A 25,385-nucleotide genomic window follows, 5' to 3' on the forward strand; every position below is an offset into this window, starting at 1 on the left:
TTTGGATATGCAGTGAGGATTTCGTGGCTGCATCACTGAACTAAACCCTGTTATGAATAGTAATAGTAAGGGGCTCTAGCTTGTGGTGCAGTAAAAGCAGTTGTGATGCACACATGTATCTGTACATAATACAGTACATATATCTGCGTGCACAAACATAACTAAATAAAACACTATTACCTATTCTCTGGCCTTTATAGACAATAAGAATTAAAAATAGTGGACATTGCACTCTGCATATCAGCCACGCTGTATCTCTATTTTTCTTTTGCATGTGTTTAATATAGACCATTGCAGCACATCAGTTTATTTTTATGCAGAAACCAGTTTGGCCTTGACAAGCTGTAAATCCACTGGCTATAACGATGCTAGAACAGTAGTAACGACAGAGAGCTGACACCAGGCGCACATAATCATTCAATTAGCGGGCTAACTGGGGTCAGTTCATCACAAGACCCTGGACTGAACTGTACTGGCTTATTCACTTATCACATTATCACTGGAAGGAGCTGGGACACACAGCACATGCATGGGTAACACAAACATGTACATAGAAACATTTTTGAATAGTGATCAATAGACCTGTGCTTGTTTTTCTCATTCATGATAGTTATTATCATTATCTGCTTATTATTAGATTATGATGTAGCAGTCATTTTGTCACAATTGCAGTGCGTCTTAAGATGTAAAAGGGTAAGCAAATGATAAAATATGAACACTTATGGATTCATAAAGCACCGATGTTGGTTGACATAAGATCTTGTCAAACGTCTGACCCCCTACATGCTGTCTGTCCTACCACCTCTCACACCTTGAAAATAGTCCAGCCGTGCTACATCCTCTGCAGTTTGGATTCAGGAAATGAATACTCTAACAAAACTGTGTTCCTTATGGAAGTGAAATCGTTTATGGGTAGAAGTAACAGTCGTTGATACTGTATTTCTGTACCGAACTAAACTAAACTGAAGCCTTTGATACAGTGAATCTTAAAATCAATTTGGCATTATATAGAATAGACTGGAGAAATTCTAGAAAGCCTTGTTTGTTAAAGTGGGAAACTCAAATTTCAGAGTTTCAGTATCCAGTTGATGTACTACAGAGGTCAACATTGGGCCTGTTACTGTTCTGTCTGTACATCACATGTACTCTACATGATCTCCCTGATGTGTGTCCCATTAGTTCTTTTAGTTCTTGTTAGTATTTTAATTTTTTTTGCTCTGAGCACCACCACTGAGGTTTTTGTTCAGGCAGAAAAATCTCAGGTGTTGCAGGAGTTCAAGTATCTCATAGACAGTTGTAAATGTATTAAAATTTAACTTAAATTTAAATTAAATGAAAGCTAATTTTCAATTCATTAGAAACAATCTGAGCTGTAGCATAAGTTTTCCTTCATGCCACGATTCCTCCTCACATTAAATATTACTTGACTAGCTGGTCCCACACATGTCAAACCACTTTAGCGCCTAGTGGAGTAGCATACAAGCAGGCTTTGAAAGCTCTACAAATAAAATGTAATCATTACCACCACTGGAATATCTTATTAAAATATGAACTTTTAAGTTCACAAGATATCAGATATTTTTTGTTAAGTTAGATGCCCATGTTACACACAGTCAGAGGCTCAAAGCTTGAAGTCAATGTGTTTTTGCAGTTTTAGTCTGACTAGTACAAGTTTGTATGAAAAGCATTTGAGAACATACTGAGCTGGTCAAATAATGCAATAATATGTAATGCATCTTGTGTTACCTCATCGTAAGCATGAATCTCTTTTGCTTTCAGTTTTGCTGAACTGTGCATTAGCACGGCACTCTGTGAACTGGAGATAATAGATAATGATGTGTATTCACAGAAAGTGTGAAAAAGTATTCATAGTTCACACTTGTATATCTGAAGTACAATGTATAAGTAATGTGCATGTGTGACTGTGTGGGCAAGGGAAACCACCATTATCACTTGGAGTAGTGTTTGATTCGAGTGAAAACCTGCAGACTCTTGGCCGTCTGTCTTACAAAGCAGCCAAATTCTTGTGTGGATTTAACATGCATGTTATCATTTGCACGCGTTCTCTTGTTTGTGTGTAGGTGGGTGGACATATAGAACTGCTGTACTAACCTGCAGCCCACACAAGCCGGATTACATTAGCTGCTGCAGACACCTTGCAGACAGCCTGCCAAACAGAACTGTGTTACTGTACGTGGTGAAGAGTTTTCCAAGAAGGTGCAATGGATCGCTATGAGGAGGAAAGTCGACATAATTTTCAGATATACATCATTCTGCAAACACAGGAGTGATCCTATCATTATTATTTGCATGTACTGACTATGTATTTGTGCATACATTTTGTCTACAATACATTCAAACTATAGATATATGTCTGTCAAACCAAATATTGTGGATGAAACACATTTCTGAGACTGTGTTGAACAGTTTACTCATGTCACAGAACAGCTGTACTGACATTTCTGAAGAACTTCAAGTGACAGGATTAAACTCATAACTATGAAATTGTCCTTATTGTGTTTTCATGCAAGTACTAATTATTTGTTGGTAAAGAATCTAAATCTAAAAGATAGAATAAGGGCATCAAGCTAAACTGAAAGCTGTCACGAGGAAAAGCTTGACTGAGTGAATGCTAAATGATGAGTGCAGAATCCCCCAATGAAATCAGCCCAAATTTGAGTGGCTCCCAATCCTTTTGTCATTCACCAGTTGGCCAGAGTCATAATGTTTGAAAAGGAAATGGCACGGCTGCCAGGGAAGGCAGCTGTCCTTTAAACCCATAAATGAACACACACACATACACGTTACATGTGAAATCTAATCGGCCTGATAGAGGCAAACAGACATGCTGGCAAGAGTCAGTGAGATAGCAAAAATGAAATGAGTCACTGAAAAAACACTTGAACAAAACACTTGAACAAATCACTTGAACTTTTGTGCAGTTTCCAGAAACATAACTTGTGAGAATGTGTGTTTTCGTTAGTTAGGGTGAACTGGACGTGGAAGGGGAGGTTGTGAAGGAGACAAAACAAGTTCTGTTTCCCTGCTGAAGGACGGACATAGCCCACTAACCTTGTCCTCCGCCTCTTATTCCTGCATACACACAGCACTCTTCTGTCTGTTGATGCTGGGAAAGCCACCCAGTTCGAGTCAGTAACTTTATTGTTCATTGACTCCGTGCAAATATCTACCATACAGATAATCACTTGGTAAAGGGCATCTCTGTAAATTCTGCCCATAGTCTTGTATTTATACTTATCCTCATCACTGGGCATGAATTGTATGTGTGCGGGGACATGTGCATGCACACTCGCTGCCTGTAGGTCCTCTGGGAGTGTGTGACAGACAGTGGTAATAATTACATTTCCATTTTGTTCCCTCATTGACTCACTCAGTTCTGCAGAAAAGCCTTATTTAACAGGGCCTTCGCTCTCACCCTCTCTCCCTTCCTCTTTTTATTGCTGCCTTTAACCTTTCCATGAATTTTTGCCTCTTAACTCAATGTCTCTGCTATTTGCTACATTCGTGCAGCCGTAGGAGTCAACATGTTTTATATGTAGGTGCAGTAAAGGTGTGTGTTGGTGCTCAGAGTGGATATAGATGTAGGTGGATCAGGGAAACCAGATTTACTGTTGAACCTTCTGGAGGTGTAGTGACACTTTACAGTAAAAGACAAAAAATCCACCCTAAACACTGTGAATGCCCTCTGGGTGGTGGAGCTGGCAAAGCTCTAGCTGCATTTCTGACTCTGTTTTACTTCCTTTGATGTAATGTTATTGTTCTAGATAACTGAAAAAGGGCACGAAAGTCCTGCTGGGAGAAAAAACATCTATGAAAGAGAGGGCGACAGAATATAACCACAGCTTTCATCTTTGTGTGCTGGTCATGAGTTGCACACAAAAACTCGCACTTTTCCTAAAGTTACCTCATCGAAATCCCTTCCCACAGACAAATAACTGATTTACATTAAATTTGCATTCTAGGAACTGTAACAGCTCTAAAGGATCCAAACACGCAGACACAGAGTTTGTACCTCTTATTATTTCCCCTAAATATATGATATGATCCCTCCTTCTGCCACTCCTTCCTATTGAGTTAAACATGTTCATTGCCTTTTACTGTTAATGCCCCTAATCCAAGGAAAACTTTCTGGAAGGCAGAGTTTGGGGTTGGATCGAGGCTCCGTCTGGGGATTAAATGCAGCCTGTGGGTTGCGAAGATGCCCAGGCTGCCCGATCGATGCCCAGTGTTCTGGATGCCGCTGACTTACTGCCATCGCTTCCACTCGGCCGGCCTTCCTTTCAGTAATTTCCATTTCTTTGTAGTGTCTGAGTCATTGTGAAGAAAAGCCAACAGATTCGTGCCAAGGGAAAATTTCCTTAAAAATCCTGCTATTACATTTTCCCAATGAATCAGAGTTTAAATGGAGCAGCTGACAGCACTTGTGTTGGTGCAGTATCACTGCCAACACTTTTTCACTGCAGAGAGTTGGCTACTGAGACAGCAGCGTCTCCTGACTTCATGTCCTGTAGTGAGCTCTGTGGCTGTGCAGTAGTGGTCTTGTCCTAACTATATAATCCATTCAAGACTGTAAGACAACAAAGAAGACACCTATGATCACTTAAAACGTCTGTGACACACACGATATCGTTCTTATTACAGTTCATATTGAAGGTAGTTTGGACGAGTCACTTCAATTCCTTCTAGCTGATGTAATATTGCATTTCTTCTGTAAGCAGTGGGCTTTCAAAGGAGAACACAGTTACTCTGAGAGGGTGGAGAGCAAAACTGATGTTTTAAGGTTCTTAGACTGTTTACACAGGGAGGTGAAGAGCAAACACAGCTGACCTCATTTTTAAGGTAGGGTCATGTGGTCTCAGCTCGTGACAAAGGCCTTTTCTGTTTGCATGTGTTTTTACAAATGTATGGAATGTAGACATTTAGGAATTAGACTGGCATGGTTATAATGTTACTGTGCTCTCTCAGAAAAACCTTTATGGACGGTGTCTCGTGTCAAAACAGCCCTACTGTGTGAAGAGAGCAGAAACATATATCAGATGCTAAAAGAGAAAGTAAAAGAGCTGAAAGTAGGAAATAAAAAGGAAAAAGGAAAAAAGGAAGTCTATCACCTTGTGTTTTCACTTGCAAACCTAAATGAGCTCTTACACTCACACAAAATCAACCTAAACCTTTCCTTAATTACCATCCAGAGTATGTTTGGAGTTTTGTCAATCTCTCTGGTTGACTAACCCACTGGTTGGAAAGTTTTGTGTGACAGTTCCTAATGATGTCCTATACCATGTTGGTGTGGACCAGCTTTTGTAGTTTGTCTTTATAATAATAACACACAAACACTCATATAGGCTTTTTCAATGTCTCCCTGGAGCTCAGAGAACAGCTGAACTTTCTTGCTGTGTGATTTCTGCTGCCAGACTCCCAGAAGCCATGTTAATGGTATTCCCAGTCTTTTGTTGCTGCCCTGCCTCGACTCCCTCTTCTCAGCATGTTGCCTCTTAACATCTGCCTCTCTGCTTTTCCTTTTCCTTAGTTTTCCTTTTTTTGCTTGGCGTTTCTTTCTTCTTTGCTTTTTTTTTTAATTTTTCATCCTCTTTCATCATGCAAAGCAGAAATCACACAGGCATCTTTATCACCTGATAACTTTTTGAAAATGTAAACAGAGACCAGCAGCAGCTTTCTCTCTCAAAGACGCTAATTGTGGCCGCACTTAACGTCTTAGCCCAAAGTCTGCAAAGTAACGAGTCTTCTAAATGGAAACCGCACAATGGCTGACTTGTTGCAAATAAAAGCAAAGATAATTGTGAATACTTGTATCTAAGCAACTATGTCAAAGTCCTGACACACAAACCTTTGTACAAGTATTTTATTATATCTGCACGCAGACCCATGCTTTTCTAAACTCATGGACATTTACTTATAGTATTCCAGGTAACATGGCAGCTTTACCCTAACCCTAACACACACACACACACGCACATGCACAGACACCCACAGACACGCACACACACACACACACAGAGGCACAAACACACACACACACACACACACACACACAAATACACACGCACAGACACCACCCACAGACACGCACACGCCCACAGACAAACACACACACACAAACACACACACACACACACACACACACACACACACACACACACACACACACCTTGTTGTATGAAATGAGATGGAAGGGAAATCTCTTTGCCAGCCAGGCTAAAATAGAGTCTAGAATACCCCCTGCTGGTCATAACTAGAGGTACAGTTTGCCATGACGCTCCGAGATACTAGGTTTATGATCAGAGCACACACACACAGAGACACACACACACACACTCATTCTAGTTTAGTTTACAGCCTTTTTTTTATTTTCTCCCACCAATCGTGGATCCTCCTGGTCACATGCTTGGGTGGCACTGAAACTCCATAGTACAGTAGCTGTCCAACAACAGTTTTCACCATGAGCATCAATAAATGATCTTTATCATTATTATTTTCATTATGGTATAACTGTGCTTTGTATAATTGTACTTCATTTGTATTATTTAACATTACTGAGATCGAGTCACAATAGTCACACAACACTTCACTTCTCCTAGGCAGGATGGAAGAAAGCAGAAGTCTGTAAACAATGTCCCTTTGTCTGTGTGTTTAGGGCTGTTTTATAATCTCTATTTGTCTGCTGGGACTTAGCATAAATGTGACCAACATTTGAAATATTCAAAAAATGAACTTCACAATGCAGAAGTGACAAGTTGAAGAAGGACTGTTTGGTGCAAGTTTAAAAATGCACCCATTTACATACCGGGCAGCTAAAACATGAAACAAATATAACATATGACAAATGGTGTGTAGATCGTCTGTGTAGCTCAATATCACCCAGGATTTACACTGTCAGGGTAGAAAGAAGCTGTCCACTGGACTTCAGTTTGTTGAGAGTATTACATATATAAGAGCAGATAGTTGACAGTATAGTACTAAGTCATGTCACTGTTCAACACTATGTATCATGTCAGTCTATTGAAAGCTGTTGCTAAAAATAATTCTTCTAATAAATTGCCTGGTGTATGAGCAACCACCTGGTTTTTGAGAGATAAAGAACAAATCAACATTTATCCCATTTTAACAACCACTACTCCAGTAAAACAGTCTATTTTGTGCCATCTGCTCGTCCATCAAGCAGATAAAACAGACAAATGCGTGATTTCTTATTGAGCTCCCTTATTAAATCCACCTCTATTCCATTTTGCCTATTTTGGTGAAATGGGAATAAAAAAAGAGGCAGCATGGTTTTATTTATTATTTTTTTCTATCTACACATCTAAGAAATCAATGAGATCAGTGCATCTGTGTTTCAGTCTCCCGTTCTCTCTTGTAGAGTGCTTTCTTATTAGAGTGCACACAACTGCAAGCACATTATCCAGGAACTTGTTCTTTGGTGCCTGTCGACCGCCTCAACACTGTTCCATCAGATTTCTGAGAAAGCAGGGTGTTGCCAGCCCAGGATCGCTCAATACCTTCCCGCGCCTCGATTTGCATCTGTAAACGTCTGTCTCTCCTCTCAAGGGTGCTCTCGCTCTCACTCTCTCCCTCTCCCTCTCAGTGTGTGGTGCTCTGTACTACAGCAGCTCACTCCATCACTCATCTGACTTCACACCTCACTAACATCACTCAACACCCAAATCCACCTGAAAATAAAAGCCAACAATGGGAAGTTGTTCATTCTTGGCTCATCAGATAGTCAGATTGGATTTGTTCGAGTGTGCAGTGAATAAAAGGAAGCGAGTTTGTCAGAAAATGGATGGTTGAAATAATAAAAACTGCTATTAGTGTGATACCTTCTCTGCTACTTTTAAATGTTAAATTTCATTTTATTAAAATGAGAAGAACACCGTGTTATAGTTGATGTAATACCTCAGTCGCAACAACTTCTCAGTGTCTGTGCTCATTTAACCTTCCTAATCTTATTAATACTGTATTTCATTCAGATTGCTCCAGACAGAGGCTTTAGCAGTTATCACATGCAGTTTTAACATGTGAGCTTAGCACCTTCCGTCTCCAGGTCAAAGGTCAGTTAACATGTTCACATGTTGCTCGGGCTGCTGTAGCACTCTGACTGACAGAGCCACATGGAGTAGATTCTGGGGTCTGCACAGGGCGAGGTTTAGCCAAGCCAGGCATTCACTCACCCTTTCTCTGTGGGGACTCAGGGTGTGTGTGTGTGTGTGTGTGTCTCAGGACTGGCAGTGCTCCAATGCTCAGAGCTAATGGAGTGCTAATGTCCCTGGTGTGCCCTTGTTTACTGAACAGCTAAATACAGTAGGACAAGGAAAAAGCCTTCGCCTACTTAAGCATGACACAGTCTGCAATTTTGAATCATTGTTCTTGTAACACCTCCTGCATTTACTCCTTATCTTGCTCAGTGTCATAAACAGCACTCATAGGCTGTGGCTGTTTGATCCTGAGCACCTGCAGTTTATTTTATTGATGTTCACCTGTAGCTTTAAAAGAAAGCATCAGATTTTCTTGACCAAAGCGATCTGTACTATTTAACCCACACAGAGTACAGATCTGTAAGCACAGTATAATAAATCATATATACATGTGTTCATATTTTGAATTGGTTGTTTTTTTTTTTTTTCAGTGGGTGAGGGCAGAAACATGATTCCCATGGATCCCAACGGTCTGTCTGATCCATACGTGAAGCTCAAGCTCATACCCGACCCCAAAAATGAGACCAAGCAAAAGACCAAAACCATCCGCTCCAGCCTCAACCCGAAATGGAACGAGACATTTACTTTGTGAGTAAATCAGCTGTTGTCATGTTCGGTCTCTGTCCCACAGTAGGCTGTGTACCTGACCTTTGAGTAATAATCCTAATTCAACCTGTGTTCTACAGCAAGCTGAAACCTACCGATAAGGACCGCAGGCTGTCGGTGGAGGTGTGGGACTGGGACCGGACCACCAGGAATGACTTCATGGGAGCCCTTTCTTTCGGCGTTTCAGAGCTCATGAAGTCTCCAGTCTATGGCTGGTAACGCTCCCACTTCAGATGTTTTTATTGATCCTAATATACTGTTTTGAATCTGTGGTGACCCAGAGGTGTATCACCAGTACACTTTCCCCAGAGGAGCACGATGTCTCCTGTTTTTTCACCTGCTTGAACGACAGTCACACTTGTACTTATTCTTTGAGGAGTGTATTATGAACTGTGCCAACAATACACCAGAGGATAAGACTCAATTTACAGTGAACTGTGTCTTGGCTCGGTAGTTTAAGATCATTGCATTAGTAGAGTGAGTGGAGGAATAACGAATCACCCAGTTTATTATCTGTATGTGTCCCTCCTCATTCTCCCTGTCTTCCGCCCTGCCTCTCCTATCTCTTCTCGGCTCCTGATTCTAGGTATAAGTTATTGTGCCAAGAGGAGGGAGAGTACTACAATGTTCCCATCTCAGAGGAGGATGATGGTAACGAGGAACTGAGGCAGAAATTTGAGGTGAGCGTTGTTCTAAAAGAGCCAACACTTTGTAATATTGTCTTCTGTTTGTCTGTCGGACTGTTTGTCAACGGGAATTATCGACTTAATGTCTGAGCAGGTATCAAATTAAAGGTAACAACGTGACATCTGCACATTTCAAAGACCTCTTTAGCTCATAGTAATTCACGTCTGCACTAAACCTGTGTGCTATGTGTGCATTGTCACTTGTTAGTATTGTATTTGTACATCCAGCCTGTAGGATTCCAGCCACAAATTAAACCAGTTTGCAGCTTGGTGTATGTCTTTCTAAACCACAGAGACATTTTCATTGACAAAGACTGGCTTTCATTCATTATATTATAATGAGTATAAATATACTGTGATGATTCTTGAAAGTTAAACCAAGCTGTTAACTCAACAGTCACTTACCTGTGATCAGTTATTTGAATGTATTTCTTATTGAATATATCATGAGGAAGTCTTACAGAGTGAGTGTGACTAAATCATAAAGAGTCACCTCTTAAATGCCAAAGAAAACACACACACACACACACACACACACACACACACACACACACACACACACACACACACACACACACTCACACCAATCTCAGAGCCTTTTTAGAGCAGGCCACTGATGAGACGCGACTGCAATGCTCTTTCCCTTCGTCCAATTTGCTGCATCAGTGTTTCTGTCCCGCTGAGAGCGGAGCAGCTCTCTCTGTGGTTCCTCTGATTGTCTGTCATATTGTTCAGCCTCTCAGTGGGAGCCCAGGTCCCTGGAGGAGACTTTTATAAAAAGCTATTTTCCATGACATTTCTGTTACACATTGTGGAGACTTGTGGATAGAATGAGAGAGAATGGAAAGGCGGGATGTTAGAAAGGTCACGCTTGGGCTGAAAACCCAAACCTATCTGTGAATTGTTTTGATGATGCAGTTTGGCACCACTGACACTAAATTCCATATAAACAAATGTAAAAAAAAGTGGTATTCAAACAGTATAATGATGATGGAAGACAGGAAAAAGAGGTGAATAGAAGTGCTGATCCAGATCCATGGTCAGTCTGCGTTTAGTCATAATTGTAGCATGTCCACCGATATGAGATGGATGAGACATTGCGGTCGAGGCGTTGCTTTGTGTTCCCTCGGGTTCAACAGCTCGTCTTCCATCCTGCTCTCTCTCTCTCTAACACACACAAGCTTGTATTTGCGCCACACAAACACTACAATAACAGACAAAAAAAAAAAAAACCCATGTATTTAAAACATTTATTTCGTTTGTCCTGTGCAGAAAGTAAGCGCAGCCCAGTGCCGTGATGCTATCTAACACATCATTCAGTCTGCAGCTCAGAAGCACTGTGTGGTACATTATATCATATTAAATCAACTTCTCTTGTTTTCTAAATTTTTTCTGAAGTAAACATCACCAGGTCTCTAAATACAGTATGTTATCCACTTGACTTTGTTCTACTTTTGGGGGCTTGTTGTGGCCTGGAGAACATCTCTGTCTACTTTCTCCCTTTTTTCCACTTCATAAACCCCTCTGTGGTTTTCTCCCTTTTTTCCCTTAGCTTCCTGCTCCCTCCTGTGTGCTTGGTGAGACTAATACTGTACAAATGCTTCTTCATCATGTGTCACATTGTCATATTTAATGCAAGAGTTTCTCTCTTCCTCTCTCCCCTTCTTGCCCCTGCTCTCAGGACTGCCAAATTAACTTTAATCTAAAGGTAGCCCTCTCCTCTCCTCTCCTTTTTCCTCTCCTCCCCTCTCCTCTCCTTTTTCCTCTCCTCTCCTCTCCTCTCCTCTCCTCTCCTCTCCTCTCCTCTCCTCTCCTCTCCTCTCCTCTCCTCTCCTCTCCTCTCCTCTCGTCTCGTTGTGGTGACATGTTCCTTTCCTTCTTCATCTCGTTGGATCATCTGCATGTGGTTTCGAGCTGCTGCAAACTGATCCAATTTACTAACAATGTGTTCTGGAAGTATTGTGACATTTTAATCGAACAAAGGTGAATAGTTATAATCTTTGAGGGTGGGTGTACGTTTGGTTTTCTTTGTCTCGCTGCTTCCTGCGCCTCAGAGTTTGTCAGAGGATTGTTAGTAAATCCTGACACTGTGCTGCTCACAGTTCGTAGCTCAACATGAGTCTTTGTGTGTGTCTTTGTATTCTGTGTCTGTCTTGTCTGTGGATCATCTTGCTTGTCTACATCTTGTGTGCTTGGCTTTATTCACAGTGGCCGTGGATGTCTCTCATGTTAGAACTTAACTGTATCTTTGTACATTTCTCCTTCTTCCTCTCTCACTGTGACTTTAGAGCAGATGTCACTTAGAGAATAAGTGTAGACTACAGCTGTGAGCCAGACTTGATATATAGATTGAAACAAAACTAACTGACCACTAGATGTCAGTGTTGAATTGAAATGCTGTACGTTGGCAGGATCATGTGCAACTCAGTGTGTGTGTGTGTGTGTGTGTTCTTGCGAGTTAAGAGTTTTTTTTTTCACCCACTAATTGTCACCCTGCTTCTTCAGCACCACCTTTACATTGTTTAGTTCTCAAAGGCATCAGAATAGTTTTACTTTTTCCATCACTAGCAAAACAGAAGAGATCGGGTCTCTTTTATTAAGTTTTAAATTTATAACTAAAGACAGTCAAATACTGTTGTAATGTTCTATGTGTGATGTATGTGACACACTGCAAACTTGTGCATGTGCGGTCGGTATAATGGCAGCACTGTAAACACTGAGAGATGTATTTTCTTTTTTTTGTCTTTGTGTATGAGCGGCTCCTGTTTCTCCTTTAAAAACATTACACGATACACACAAGTGTACCGAGTGAGCCAGCACTTTTGGCTCACTTCTTCTTGTGGTTTCAGGACCAAGCAGTTGTGGAAGACTCTCATAAGGTGCGTCTGAGAGGACAACAGTAAGGCTGCTGATGCTTGCTTGGCTCGGCCAGGCTCCTCTCGTTGGCTAAAGCTTACAGGTGTGCTGTGGTCTGGTGCGGTTTTCTCTGCTTTGCGTGCCTCCGCCGATCTCCCGGATTATGAGCAGACTGTTTAAGACGCTATTAATCAAACTAAAGCTTTTCAGCATTGGTCTTCTTAAGCTACTTGTCGCAATGTACTCAACTCAGTGTGAAATGGTCTGAACTGGGTGCGAAATGCCTGATGAAGTGATTCTTAACAAAGGAAGAGTTGTAAAAAGAGTTAGACAACACACATTTTGTCCTGTTACTTTTTGGTCAGCAGATATTAACAAGTTCACTCTTGTCTCCATGCCACAACACTTGGTTATTATCACTGATTTATTTAATAGAATATCGTTCTAAAAAGTTTTTTCTAACCAAATAAGGCAATTGTTAGTAAGTAATCATCATTTGCTGAACTTCAGTTTGATGTACACTAGGTTGAGAGGGCTCAAAGGGGCTTCGACTTCCTTGCTACTTGCACAGATATACTTTATGATCTTTTACTGCAGCAGCAGCAACATTGACAATTTAATTGCAGTTTCTTATATTCCTTGCTGAAGCTAAACAGTTGGCCTTCTTTGTAGCATGTGAATGTAGATTGTACTGTACTGTGTTTTGCCTTTGCTGAGTATGAAAACTGGACATGGCTCTGCGGGGGGTGTTTTTGTGCAGAGAGACAGAAACGTGTGCGAACGTATTGTGTTTGCTGGTTAGCATTCTGACTGCTACAGAGGTGTGTATATTTCAGCCTAATACACTGTAGTTTTCAGGCAAGCTTCTAGAAACATCTCACCCTGCTGGGACATTGAGCATGACGTTGGCATGAAGGAAGTGCACATAACTTAGAAAGGATTGTATTGTTTTGTTTGCATTTTTGTAAATACAGGTCAACATTACAGACACTTGCCTGCACCACACATGCATGTACCTGGCAAAACCACAGTGTGGCACCCTGTCTTCTATTCTAGCAGCCATGCAAATCTCTCGCTGTGAATAATCATCAGAGCAGATATAAGGTTTGATTACATCAATACTAATTGCTTCTTTCGACTTTTGTCTTTGCCACAAAATAGGATAATTGTTTACTTATTAGAGGAGCACATCCTCAAACTATTGTACATGAGATAAACATACATATATACTATTGTGTTTATAATATTAGTTGTTTAATTCAACATATAAAAATGAGTAACTAATAAAAATCTTTTTAAACATAAATAGTCAGTGTCATGCAATATACCAACATTGTTCTTATATCATGTTTTTTTAGTAGTGCAGCATGTTTCATATAGATTTTTTGGTTCTCATTTGACTAACTTTCCCCCCTTTTTCTCTTTCTTTAACAAAAGCAGAGAATAGATTTTTGCTTTTACTTACTGTACAGTAGTAGTTTGTCAGCATCCTCAGCTTTTATACTTTGAGCCAACAGAACCAGCTAGTACTGATTGAACATTGCTTCACAAATTCACAACGTTTCGTGCACAATAATATGATGAGATTACATACGTAAATGTCAACGTAGGCTCTTGTTTGACATGATTCAGTGCACTTCATGTTCGTATGGAGCCATTTTCCGCTTCACAGCGGCACCGCAGTCTCATATCACCCCATTCATTTGGAATTCTGCATATCAATCAGTGTATTGTGGCTGTGAGTGAGAAAATGTGCAGTGTGAGGATGTGAGCACATGTAGAGGATAATCACCTGTAACTGTTACATGCGTTTTTAAAAAGGAAACTTATGATACTAATATATTAATCATCAAATATGAATATTTATCTGTATGAAAATGGCTGTAGTTGTATAAATGAAAGAAAGTCAAGCAGGGAAATTGGATACGTTGTCCTGGTAAGTGTCACCATGAGGGGAAACCACAAAGAAAGTTCTTCCATGCTTGCCATTGGTGCAATATAATTTAAATTAATGTTAAGAACATGGTAATTTTAGGCCTTTCATAACTTAGAAACTAGATATTCTGCCAGAACTGTACAGTGTAGCTTTATGTCGTGTGTGTCACTCAGTGTGTTTTAAGATGCCGATCTCTTACACTCCTCATCTGCTGTGCCCTGAGTGCAGAAAGCCAAGCTAGGCCCGGGTAAGAAGGTGATTGATGAGACAGACAACACCCGTTCCAGCCTGCTGCCGTCCAACAACTTGGACCGGGTTAAACTCGGTGACTTCACCTTCCTGGCTGTGCTGGGGAAAGGCAGTTTTGGCAAGGTGAGCTAGCTGCGATGAGTTCAGACATAAATTAATCTTAGTGTCACTGAAGCCAAAGTGAGCAGGAGACCTAAGATACGTGTTTCTCTGCTGTTCTCTCCCCCTCTGTCTGTCTCTCTAAAGGTCATGCTGGCAGAGTTGAAGGCCAGTGAAGAGCTGTATGCAATAAAGATCCTGAAGAAGGACGTAGTGATCCAGGACGATGACGTGGAATGTACCATGGTGGAGAAGAGAGTCCTGGCACTACTGGACAAGCCACCCTTCCTCACACACCTCCACTCGTGCTTCCAGACTGTGGTAGGTAAAATGCTCGCGGACACATATCAGGACAAATGACTGCAGTTCAGGTCAAATTAAATATGAAGGGGCTTTTAGCTAAACCGCTTAGTCATAAAATGCTGTGGAGGATGTGTATGATGAGTACAATAAAAAAAGAGAAGGGGAAATAAACAAACAAACAAACAAAGCTTAATTAGAAGGCTGAGGTCTTCGTGTATGTGTGTGTTAACCTTGAACTCAAAACCAGACCACACAACCTGAGAGCACATGCTCTATGACAGAAACAACATATACTATATATATATATTAATGTCCCTCACCCAGGCACCTTGTCAGTCACACAAAACACCCATTCATACCCAGTCCTAGGCTGGGTCATATAGCAACAGATAAAGGAAACACGTGTGTACTGTTATGCATGTTCACATTTAAACGTATGAAAAATTTTGGTTTAATGCTTTTAATAATAATTTTATACTCTTTAGAGACCTCTCTCTTTCTGCTCCCACAATGTTAAGCTTAATGTACCTGTGATTTAAAGAAGCATGACTGGCCAGTGTGCACTAAACAGCCATACACACACACACATACACAATCACTTGCACTCAGTCTTCCCTCTTTTGTGTATGTCTATGAAAACTGCTTTGCAGTCCTATGAAGGAATTGAAACGGGACTAAATCCGTCATTCATAGTGCCTTAATTCATCTTCACTGAAACTCTAACAGACAATAACTCCTCAGTATGGATATACTCAGTAGCAGCCACATGTTTTTTCATACCCCAGTGCTTATAAATATATTATAGTCTACATTTACACAATGTGAAAGGAATCAATGGCTGCCTCAGTCAGAATTCTTTTTGGTATATGTTCCCCCGTCATTGGTGAGACAATAGTAACTGAATGTCTGTCAGCAGTTAGATCTCACAGCGAGACCAGGCTGAACTATAGCAGCTGATTAGAGCTGCAGCACCAGCAGGAAGACAGAAGAAATAGGAAGCGACACACAGCTTGGCATCACTCATAGAATATTTATGAATACACACACACACACACACACACACACACACATACAGACCTACTCTCACTCACTAATATTTCCTCAATGTATTTGCAAACTTTTTTAGTATGAAAAAATATATATATATATTCTAAAACACTTGTACTCTACACGTGTACTCTTTATGCATATAATCATACAACATATGTATCAGACTATAAATAAGACAAACAATAAAGTATTATAAACATAGACTGAAGATGTATATTGGATATTAGAGCTTGTGGTTTCAGTTTGGTATCCACAATGGTTTTTTTAGTACCTTATTTCTCTTTTGTTTACTGAACTGTTCATAAAAGTCTGTTTTTATGACGGAACAGCAAAGCCCAGCCCATAGACAACTTTCCATTGTGAATGAAACAGGGGTCAAAATCAAATCCAATTCGTATAATAAATTGTTTTATTTCTTGTTTCCATTTACAAACTTAAAATGTCTTAGCTTTCTCAGTACATAAGGTTTTGTCCCTTTAAGCATAATTAGGTGAAATACACGTCATATTCTGCATTTGACTTGCTAAGACAGCATCTTGCCAACATTAATTTCATTGAAATCCAACTACAGCATCTGTTCTGAGCCATTATTTAGTGTAAACACCGGAATCAACAGTCAGTGCAGAGGTTCAGTGTGAGAGGAATAAAGAGGTACATAAGGTGCCCAAAGCACTGCCATGCTAATGCAGTAAATACAGAGCCAGGGTCAGGTCTGCTTTGTTGCGGGTAGTGACACTTTGTGAGTCAGTACAGACCTGTTGCTGTGTGGAATGGTTTTTGTTTTGCTAGAAAGTGACTGTCCATCACAGCCCGAAATAGGGTCAGGCCAAACATGTCATGGGCTGTAAGGGTCCCGCGCTGTTAGACAAAGAGAATATTTCCTGGCAGATGTCTGTGTAGAGTGTTTTCATTTTCGATGAAGTGCTTTGTTGTGGTCTTTTTTCAGGTCACCTTGTCATGTTAAGTGCAACAGAAGTGATCGAATGACTCAGACAGCGAAGTTGAGGGAATCTACAACATTGCACTGTGTCTTTGAGTTCAGACCTTTGTCAGTGAAATATAGCAGCTTTTGTTGAATTCCAATAATTGTGCGGAAAAAATATGTTGCATATCTCGCCCCTCTACCATCCTCATTCGCCATCTGTCCTCTCTGTTTCTTTCTGTACCTCCACAGGATCGTCTATACTTTGTCATGGAGTATGTGAATGGGGGAGACCTCATGTACCACATCCAACAAGTGGGCAAATTCAAGGAACCTCAGGCTGTGTAAGACATGCCATGGCAAATATAGCAAAAGCAATCCTGAAGCGTCATTGTCCTTGTGTTGTGAGTCTGTAAATGAGCGATTGTCGTTTCAGGTTCTATGCAGCAGAGATAGCTGTCGGTCTCTTCTTCCTGCACGTTAAAGGAATCATCTACAGGTGCGGATGAACCGCTTTACACATGTAATGTAATATTCAGAGAGTTAAGGTAGCCTTAGGTGTGTAAGACAACTCAAACTAATTCCACATGAACAGTCAGCATCTTAATGGGCGACTTGAGGACTTGTCTGTCTACTTCCTCAGAGATCTGAAGTTGGACAACGTGATGCTCGACGCTGAGGGACACATTAAGATTGCTGACTTTGGCATGTGTAAAGAGAACATGATGGAAGGAGTGTCCACACGCACCTTCTGTGGTACTCCAGACTACATCGCCCCAGAGGTAAGCGAAGCTCGCCACGGAGAGACGTGTGCGCGCGTGCATGTTTGAATGCATGAGGTCATCTCCGTCACTGTCTGGCCCGAGCCTGTGTCACCCTTGTGGTTTCAGATTAAGGTCACTGCCTCAGGGTAGACAAACACTCAAGCACACACACACACACACACACACACACACACACATGCACGCAAACACTCCCTCGTGACGTAAGCGTCCCATCAGACAGACCCAGTGTGGCCACTGGCAAACTCAATCCAAGCCACCCAAGCTGAGCTCTGTGTACATCCCAGTGGGTTTCTTTATGAGCTGGTTGTTTAAAACTGTTTCTGTGATCTTTTTTTTTTTTTTGTCCCTCCGAACAATATAATGAGCATGAAAAGCAGTACACACATCTTAAGATTCTGCTTTTGAAAGTCATCTCATAATGATAGTAATCCTTACGATGGTGCTTTTCAAATGGTGACTGCACCTTGCTTTGCTGAGTATCGTCATCACAATGTTCTGGTAAAGATCTCATGAATAAAATACTGTAATTGTCAACAAATGGTCACATGCTCCTTGTTAACAAATGCACAATTCATGTGATCTGTAAACCAGGCCAAGTATTTATAATTCAGTGCCATTTTTGTGCCTGTTAATCTATTTATCATCTCTCTAAATTTCGCCCAATAAGGAAACAGGAAATGTTTGATACTTTATCTACAGACTTAGTTTCTCCAACTCTCTGACAGTTTTAGTTAGTTGGTTTCTGTGTAATGGTGGGCTGCATTATTGATTCTTTCTAAAACCCCCTCTGACAGACTGGGAGCTTAATTCCATCCCACAGACTCAGGGTGAACATGCCGTGACTGTTCAGAGCTAGACTGACATTAATGCGCCAGCCAGGAATGAACAGTGTGTAGGAGCGACCGATGTTTCCACTGTGGATCACTGGGAGCCAGCGCACACACACACTGAATGTCCCGCACTTTATGCTAAGTCACACACACGCATGATGTCACACAGTCACATGCATGACATGACGTGCACACTATCATGTATACATTAATCAATATTGGTTTAAGTATCGTCGTTCAGTTGGTCACACAAACACAGGACACACTCTGCTCGTAACACTACTACTGTAAGCTGAGGCTGACCTTGTGAGCGCGCCCACGGCGGTGACATTATCACAGATAATCAGGGGAAAGCGCTTCTCAAATTGCTTGTGACATTAGGATTACTATTAATTATATTCCTAGCTGAATTTCACTTTATGGGTTGGACACATGCTTCATACAATTAACTTTCAGTTTCAGTAAACTGTGTGCATTTATTTAGATGTCAGGTGCAGCCACAGGAAATTCTTTTGCTTGTTTCTTTTTGTCCTGTACCTACAAAGATTGATGTGTTCATTCTGAAGTTGTGTATACAAGTGATGTCTCACTGAGCCCAAGAAAGATTTAATCACCACAGGGTCTGATCACAGAGTCCGAGTGAGGAGAACCTTCCCCCCTGCATAAGGAAACCTCCAAAGCAGAGTGTTTGTATAAGCTGCTATAGTGAGGTCACAGTGTTGTTGGGCTTGTGCATTTTTGTTTCTCATGTGTGTTATAGCTGTGAGATGAGAAACATTTTCACACTTCTCCTTTTTCACACACCTGCCCACATGCTCACGACTCCCCTCGGTGAGGGAGTACTTTTCTTTGTAACAGTGGGTCCCCTGGTCGTCAGCACACATTGGACAGATGGCTGTAGCGTTCCTGCTGCTAGTAGCCACGCACAAACTTTTTTCACTGTGTTTACTCTGACCTATATAGCCAGTCATTCAGCCAGCTTCTGTCTGGGAGGAATGCTCACACTAATGTGAATTTGCACCTCAGTGACTTTGACACAGAGACAAAGAGATAGCGAGGAATCGAGAGATAGAGAGAGACAGGAAGGAGAAAACAGACATATGTACGTGAGGAAAACAGCACAGGCTGATAAGTGTAAGCAGACACTGATGGAAAGGAGCAAAGAAAGCAGGAATTGAAGTGAGAAAGAGAGAGAGAGAGAGAGAGAAAGAGTTCCCCTAATGATGACTGTGTGCAGTATTTCAGGAGAGCATTTGAGGATATTGAGCTGTCTGGCATGGACCATTTCCCTCTACGCCCTAGTTGGTCCCCAGTGTTGTGTGGCATTAGGAGGCATGGGTGTGCGTTTCCCTGCTCGCTCCTCTCTGGGCTGAAGCTGCAGCTGGGGTGTTTGTGGTGTTAACATGATAAAGTACAAATTTAGCGACTGCTATCTGCCGTCATGTGCTCCTCTAGAAAGTGTTAATGTGCTATAATACAGAAGTTACACAGAGGTTATTAGTCTAATATATCGTACTTTCATAATCAGCATTGTGAAAGGATGGTTAGTCTGTGGCATTCATCTGCTGAAGTATTTCTCTTGCTTTAATTAAGGACATTTGTTTATTTTAAGCCAAATGTTTTCACATACTTTAGGCTCATAACTTCGAGATTTATTAAGCTAATTCCTCACACGTAATTGTTTTGCTTCAGGCGATTTAACCGTAGCATGGTTCGGAGATGCAGAGATGTAGTTCTATTTCTGCTGGTGAATAATGACAGTTGCTGTTCCACATTTCTCAGAAATGTTCCGAGGACTCCAAATAATAACACTGAGTCACCGTGGACTTGCCATCTGGCCACATGCTTTTGCAGTGGCAGCTCCATTTCCAACCTCTTCATCAATTACTAAGCACTCAGAGTGGTGTTTTCAGATCAGGGCTATTAGGTGTGTTACAGAACCATTTCAGCTTCAGATGGGAAAGTGTGTGAGAAGAGAGAAAAAGTTGGGGGCAGTGGGAAGTGGAAAAGAACAAGCAAGAGGATGGCAGATTATTTAAAATCAGCAACTTTAGAAATATTATATCTATATCTCCTCATTTTGTCCAATATAGAAAAACAGTGTCCGAGTATATTATAAATTGTAGAGTTTGTTTTCTTCACATATATGTAGATATGCAGTGGATCTCAATTCAAGGTTTAAAAACTCAGTGGAAATGACGCAGGAAAATGACACTGGGTACTCAAGGGAGACTTTTTTTTACCAAAATAAATGTACTTTCAGGTTATTAGTGTCTCTTCCAAACCAGACAGTGGAAAACTATCTGTTCTTTATCACATGTAAAAAGGTGCTGTGCGGGATGCGTGTAAACCCCAAGGCTGCTCATTAAAATCACCAGCGTATGAAACCAACCGCAGCAGAATGCCTTCAGAAGCAGACCACTATAGGATGGCCTACTGCACACTGTGTCTGCTCATGCACAGCAACAACAACACAGCAAGGCAGATGTTCACACACTGTAGCACCCCGTGTGGTCACAGGGGCCGTGTTGTGTGCCGTGGTGTTGAACCATACTTTTTAAAAATCTGTTTCCGTATGGAGGACGGGGTTCTAGGAGCACAGGTTGTGTGCGTTTGCAAGCCTCTGTCTGTGAGTGTGTACTGTATGAGTGGAGGAGAGTAGCCTCGAATAGCTAGCAGTCTGATCCAGAACTGTCACGTAGCATTATCCCTAATGGGAGAGAGATGTCTGCAACGCTGCAACGCTCATGCCTGTGCACACACACAACCACACGCACACAGATGTACGCAGACTGTTCCAGCCACAAGAACAGGTGCACGACTAAACACACACAGATGCTTCTGCAGGCGCATCAAACATATTTCTATGCAACAAAGATATTATAGATCAGATAGAGATATTCAGAATAATGTGTATATAAAGATGAACATTAACAAAGAAAATCTCTTCCTCCTTTTCTTCCACTCAGAAACACTGTGTGTACCTCAGTGAATCAACAGACTCCACTGGCCAGAGGCTTTCATACAATAAAGTAAAAATAAAGCGGGATGAGAGCAGGGAATGTCAGGCACAGGTCACACTTGTCTATTTCCATCGCTGACAACCTGGCAGAAGGGGGGGGGCACTTTGTGTATTCATCAGCCTCACAACAGCAAAACATCAGTGAACACAGTAAAATGTAGAAAGCATAAGATTTGGACTCCACTCGCTGGGTCAGAGGATGAAGGTCACCGTGCCTGAAACTGTAAATGTCTGCTGGTGTGAACAAGTGATGGGTGGGGAGGGCAGCAAAGTCCAGGAGCGTCACTCTCTTGCAGCTCTTTGCAGGATGACCCGAAACTGATCCAAACATGTTTGCTTCTTGCTGAACTGTCTCTGAATCATCTGTGCACATCTGACTCTCGACTGTCTTCGCTTTTTAATTTCTCTACAGCTTGTGGTGATGACAAAAACCGATTCAGCAGTTGGAGATGATGATGGAGATAACATGTCAGTAAGAGTAGCAGTGACTAACAGAATTTAGGTTGGCGTTTTCTACAAGGCTGGTCACGCCTTGTAGAAGTGTCTTAGTTAGGCTGCACTCTTTCAGGTAAATGTCAACTTACACTACTATGAAAGTGTTGAGATGCTGATGTTTAGCTGGTACAATGTCTGCTTTTGCATTAATCCAGTTAAATAACTCTGTCCTCTTTAAAACACCAAATAGATGTCAAGTTGGGTTTTTAGATTTCCACCTTCGAAGAAGGAAAATAAACATTTGAACCTGGACAGATTACAAATTCATCTGGCTTAATTTAGATGTAGCCTTAGTTTAGTTCTTGGCAGACTAATATTTACGAAATAGCTTCTGCTGTGTCAGGCTAATGGGAATAACAATGGCTTTAGAAGGAATAGTTATTGTTGTACAGTTGAATTACTGGCTTGATGATGGAGCTGGATAACAAGAAGGGTAAGACTGAAACATGAAATGTTATTATGATCAGCGACCTCTCGCGGCTGTGAGCGGGTCAGAACACAGGACCTTTACACGGCTGCTTTGTTTCGTGTTTTACTCTGTCACGATGAGCGTTTTCTAAACCTGAGCTGCGTGTTTATTGCTGTAACCATGATGACAGAGATCTTCTAACCGAGGTTTTTTCTGTAACCCAAACTTTCATGACCTTTACTTAAATCTAACCGTTTTGTTTTTTTGTCTAAACCCAACCAAACCAAGACCATTTCATTATGCTAACCACACGTTTATTATTGTGATGGTGGTCTGATACATCTGCATATTTTACCTTCTGGTGGCTCCAGATTAAATGTCAGAGGATCCACAAAAACAATTCACATAAATCATCTGGAGCCTTGTGTGTCTGAACTACTTTTTGTGCTATTCCATACACTTTGAGGTCTTGACCTGTACAGTAAGTGGAACTAGATTCAAGTCAGGGATCAGTGAAGATATTGGAATTTTTCTACTAGGGACAAGAACTTAATGGACATGTTTGGTCTGGACCAAAGCAGTGGGCTAATCATCCCATGCATCTGAAGAGTTGCTAGATCAACGTTCTTGGAGCCAACACATTAACATAAAAAGGCAACAAGTGCTAATCTAATTTCACTTCATCATTCACAATCAATAAAGTTATTCAGAGACTTATAATCATCAATAATGCTTAGTTAATGGTGATTAGAATTATTGTGAAGTCCTGATAGTTCATGTAGTGTTACCTGAAGTTTGAACTAAATACATTCATGACCCTTCACCATAAAGTGGACCATCGTTTAAGCATGTGGTCTCTCTTCAGTATTCGTGTCTTCTCATCTTGTTATTCGTGGCATCTGATTTTCTTCCTCTCCTTCTCCTTCTCTTTCTCTCGCTCTCTCTCCTCCGCCTCTTTCTATCTCTCCTCTGTGTTTATATTACCATGACACAAGCTGACGTGGGAGTGCAGATCTCTGTCCTAGTTTGACCTAATGTGTCTGCGTGGTTGCCATGCTTAAATATCTTACTGCACACGCTTTTGCAAAGGAGACTGTCGGGTCAATTCTCAATGACATAGCACAACAAATATTACACTTAAGCTGCTGAATAACATGCTGTCTAGCACTGGCCTAGTTCACCCTGACACAATAAAATAGTTTCCTCTTAGCAAATCCATGAAGTAGTAAAGCAACGTAACTCGTAAACAAAAGTGTATCTTTTATAATCATTTTTTGTAATACAATAGTGTTTGGAGATAAGTACTCCACACAGAAGATTTGTTTTCCCACTAACATTTTGCTGCATTCAGTTTACAGTGATAAGGCCTCATCCTTTCTCATACCTATTTAAATATGTCAACATGGGCAGTGTGAATCTAGTGGCCTACATTATGTGGTGGTGATGACATTGATTGGCGTGCTAACATCTTTATTGTTATGCAAATATTATGTTAAAACCAGTCTGTATATAGTACAGTATATACAGTTTACAGTGGCAAGAAAAAAGTATGTGAACCTTTTAGAATTTCATGGTTGTGTATGAATCCTTTTGCAACCTCCAGTCAGTCAGTGTGAAGGTCGATATGCTGGATTCCAACCGAGAAGTTCAGGGTTAATAAAAGTGCACGGTTTGCTCCTACTTCTCATTAAAAGTATCTATCTACATTTTCAGGTGTATGTTAACATTGTGCTGTGAATCTGGACTACAGCCTCATTCCTATTTTAATGTTGACGTGATCAGTAGAAGCTTATACACCCTCACCCTCAGAGGGTGTTATCCTCATGGTGAACAGATCTTCACAGCTGTCACATTTTATATAGTGTAGATGCAGCAAAGTGCTGTTGTATAAGTTTCACATTATGTACTGTTTGTGTTCAGATACAACTGTGATAATAATTATTACTAAATCTCAGCAGAAGGTGAGTAAACAGCTTTGAATGAATTAATATATTTACTTCTCACATTATGGAGCATGAATTGCATGTGAACAGATTCCACAGAGTCCCAATCAGCTTCTCAGTGGCTAAAGTGATCATAACTGAGCCATCTGCAATAGTGAGGTTATATTAAATAAGGTGAGATGGAGGGAAGACCACAAACATATTATTAGACCTTCACTGATTACTTTAAATGTTGTCAAAGTGGAGATTCAGGGAATTTGATAAAGAATTCATCATGAATACCAACAATAACCATGGTAATACAAAATTCATCACCTGTGTTCATATACCTTTAATTTCCATCTTTATCAACAACAACAAAAAACAACTACATATTTTAAACTACCTTTTCTTCTTATTATTTTTTAAAGCTGATAAAGTAAATCTTGTCATCATGTTCTGTTGAGCTGAAATTAGACAAGCTGAGGTGAGAGGAATCTACTTTAATGTTAATTAATAATTTACTTGTTTGTTGTACATATTTGTTTTGGTTCTCTGACTCACTCGTGTTCGGTCGGGCCTTTAGTTCTGCTCAGTAAGTTTGGGATGAAGATTGTAAACACAGGGAACAAATACATTTTGCATAAAAGGATTTGTACAAACTCTTGATCATAGAGTAAGTGTCTATATCTTCAGTGCATCTTTAAGTCTGGCATTTGAATCCGGTCTAGACAAAATGATCAAAATGAAAAATTACTTTTCTTACAATAACCTATCAATAGTCGAGTTGGTTACTTAAATATTCACAATGGTATCACACTAGTATTTTATACACCAATATATAATTATAATTATATATAATTTCCAGGTGTACTCGTCCCATCAGTGTTTTGTATGTCTCTGCTTGGACACCAGGGGTGTTCAGTCTGGCCTCTGTACATGAAAATGAAAACGTGAAACATAAAATCACACAGATTAATCCAA

At 40.7% G+C, this 25,385-nt stretch overlaps 1 protein-coding gene across 2 annotated transcripts in view; it reads left to right on the forward strand.

Annotated features, from left to right (window-relative positions):
• The window catches only part of prkcaa (protein kinase C, alpha, a), a 107,692-nt gene that overhangs the window by 62,350 nt on the left and 19,957 nt on the right, over positions 1-25,385 (forward strand). The window contains exons 6-14 of one of the 2 annotated variants that reach the window (XM_026359456.1): positions 8,663-8,819; positions 8,918-9,052; positions 9,424-9,517; positions 12,373-12,402; positions 14,544-14,687; positions 14,811-14,984; positions 17,191-17,282; positions 17,375-17,437; positions 17,582-17,720. In XM_026359456.1, coding sequence (XP_026215241.1) covers positions 8,663-8,819; positions 8,918-9,052; positions 9,424-9,517; positions 12,373-12,402; positions 14,544-14,687; positions 14,811-14,984; positions 17,191-17,282; positions 17,375-17,437; positions 17,582-17,720 — 1,028 coding nt within the window. The remainder of the gene's footprint in view (positions 1-8,662; positions 8,820-8,917; positions 9,053-9,423; positions 9,518-12,372; positions 12,403-14,543; positions 14,688-14,810; positions 14,985-17,190; positions 17,283-17,374; positions 17,438-17,581; positions 17,721-25,385) is intronic. The other variant, XM_026359458.1, reaches the window with a different exon arrangement.

This window comes from Anabas testudineus, chromosome 1 (assembly GCF_900324465.2).
Source record: "Anabas testudineus chromosome 1, fAnaTes1.2, whole genome shotgun sequence".
NCBI classification, from domain to species: Eukaryota; Metazoa; Chordata; class Actinopteri; order Anabantiformes; family Anabantidae; genus Anabas; species Anabas testudineus.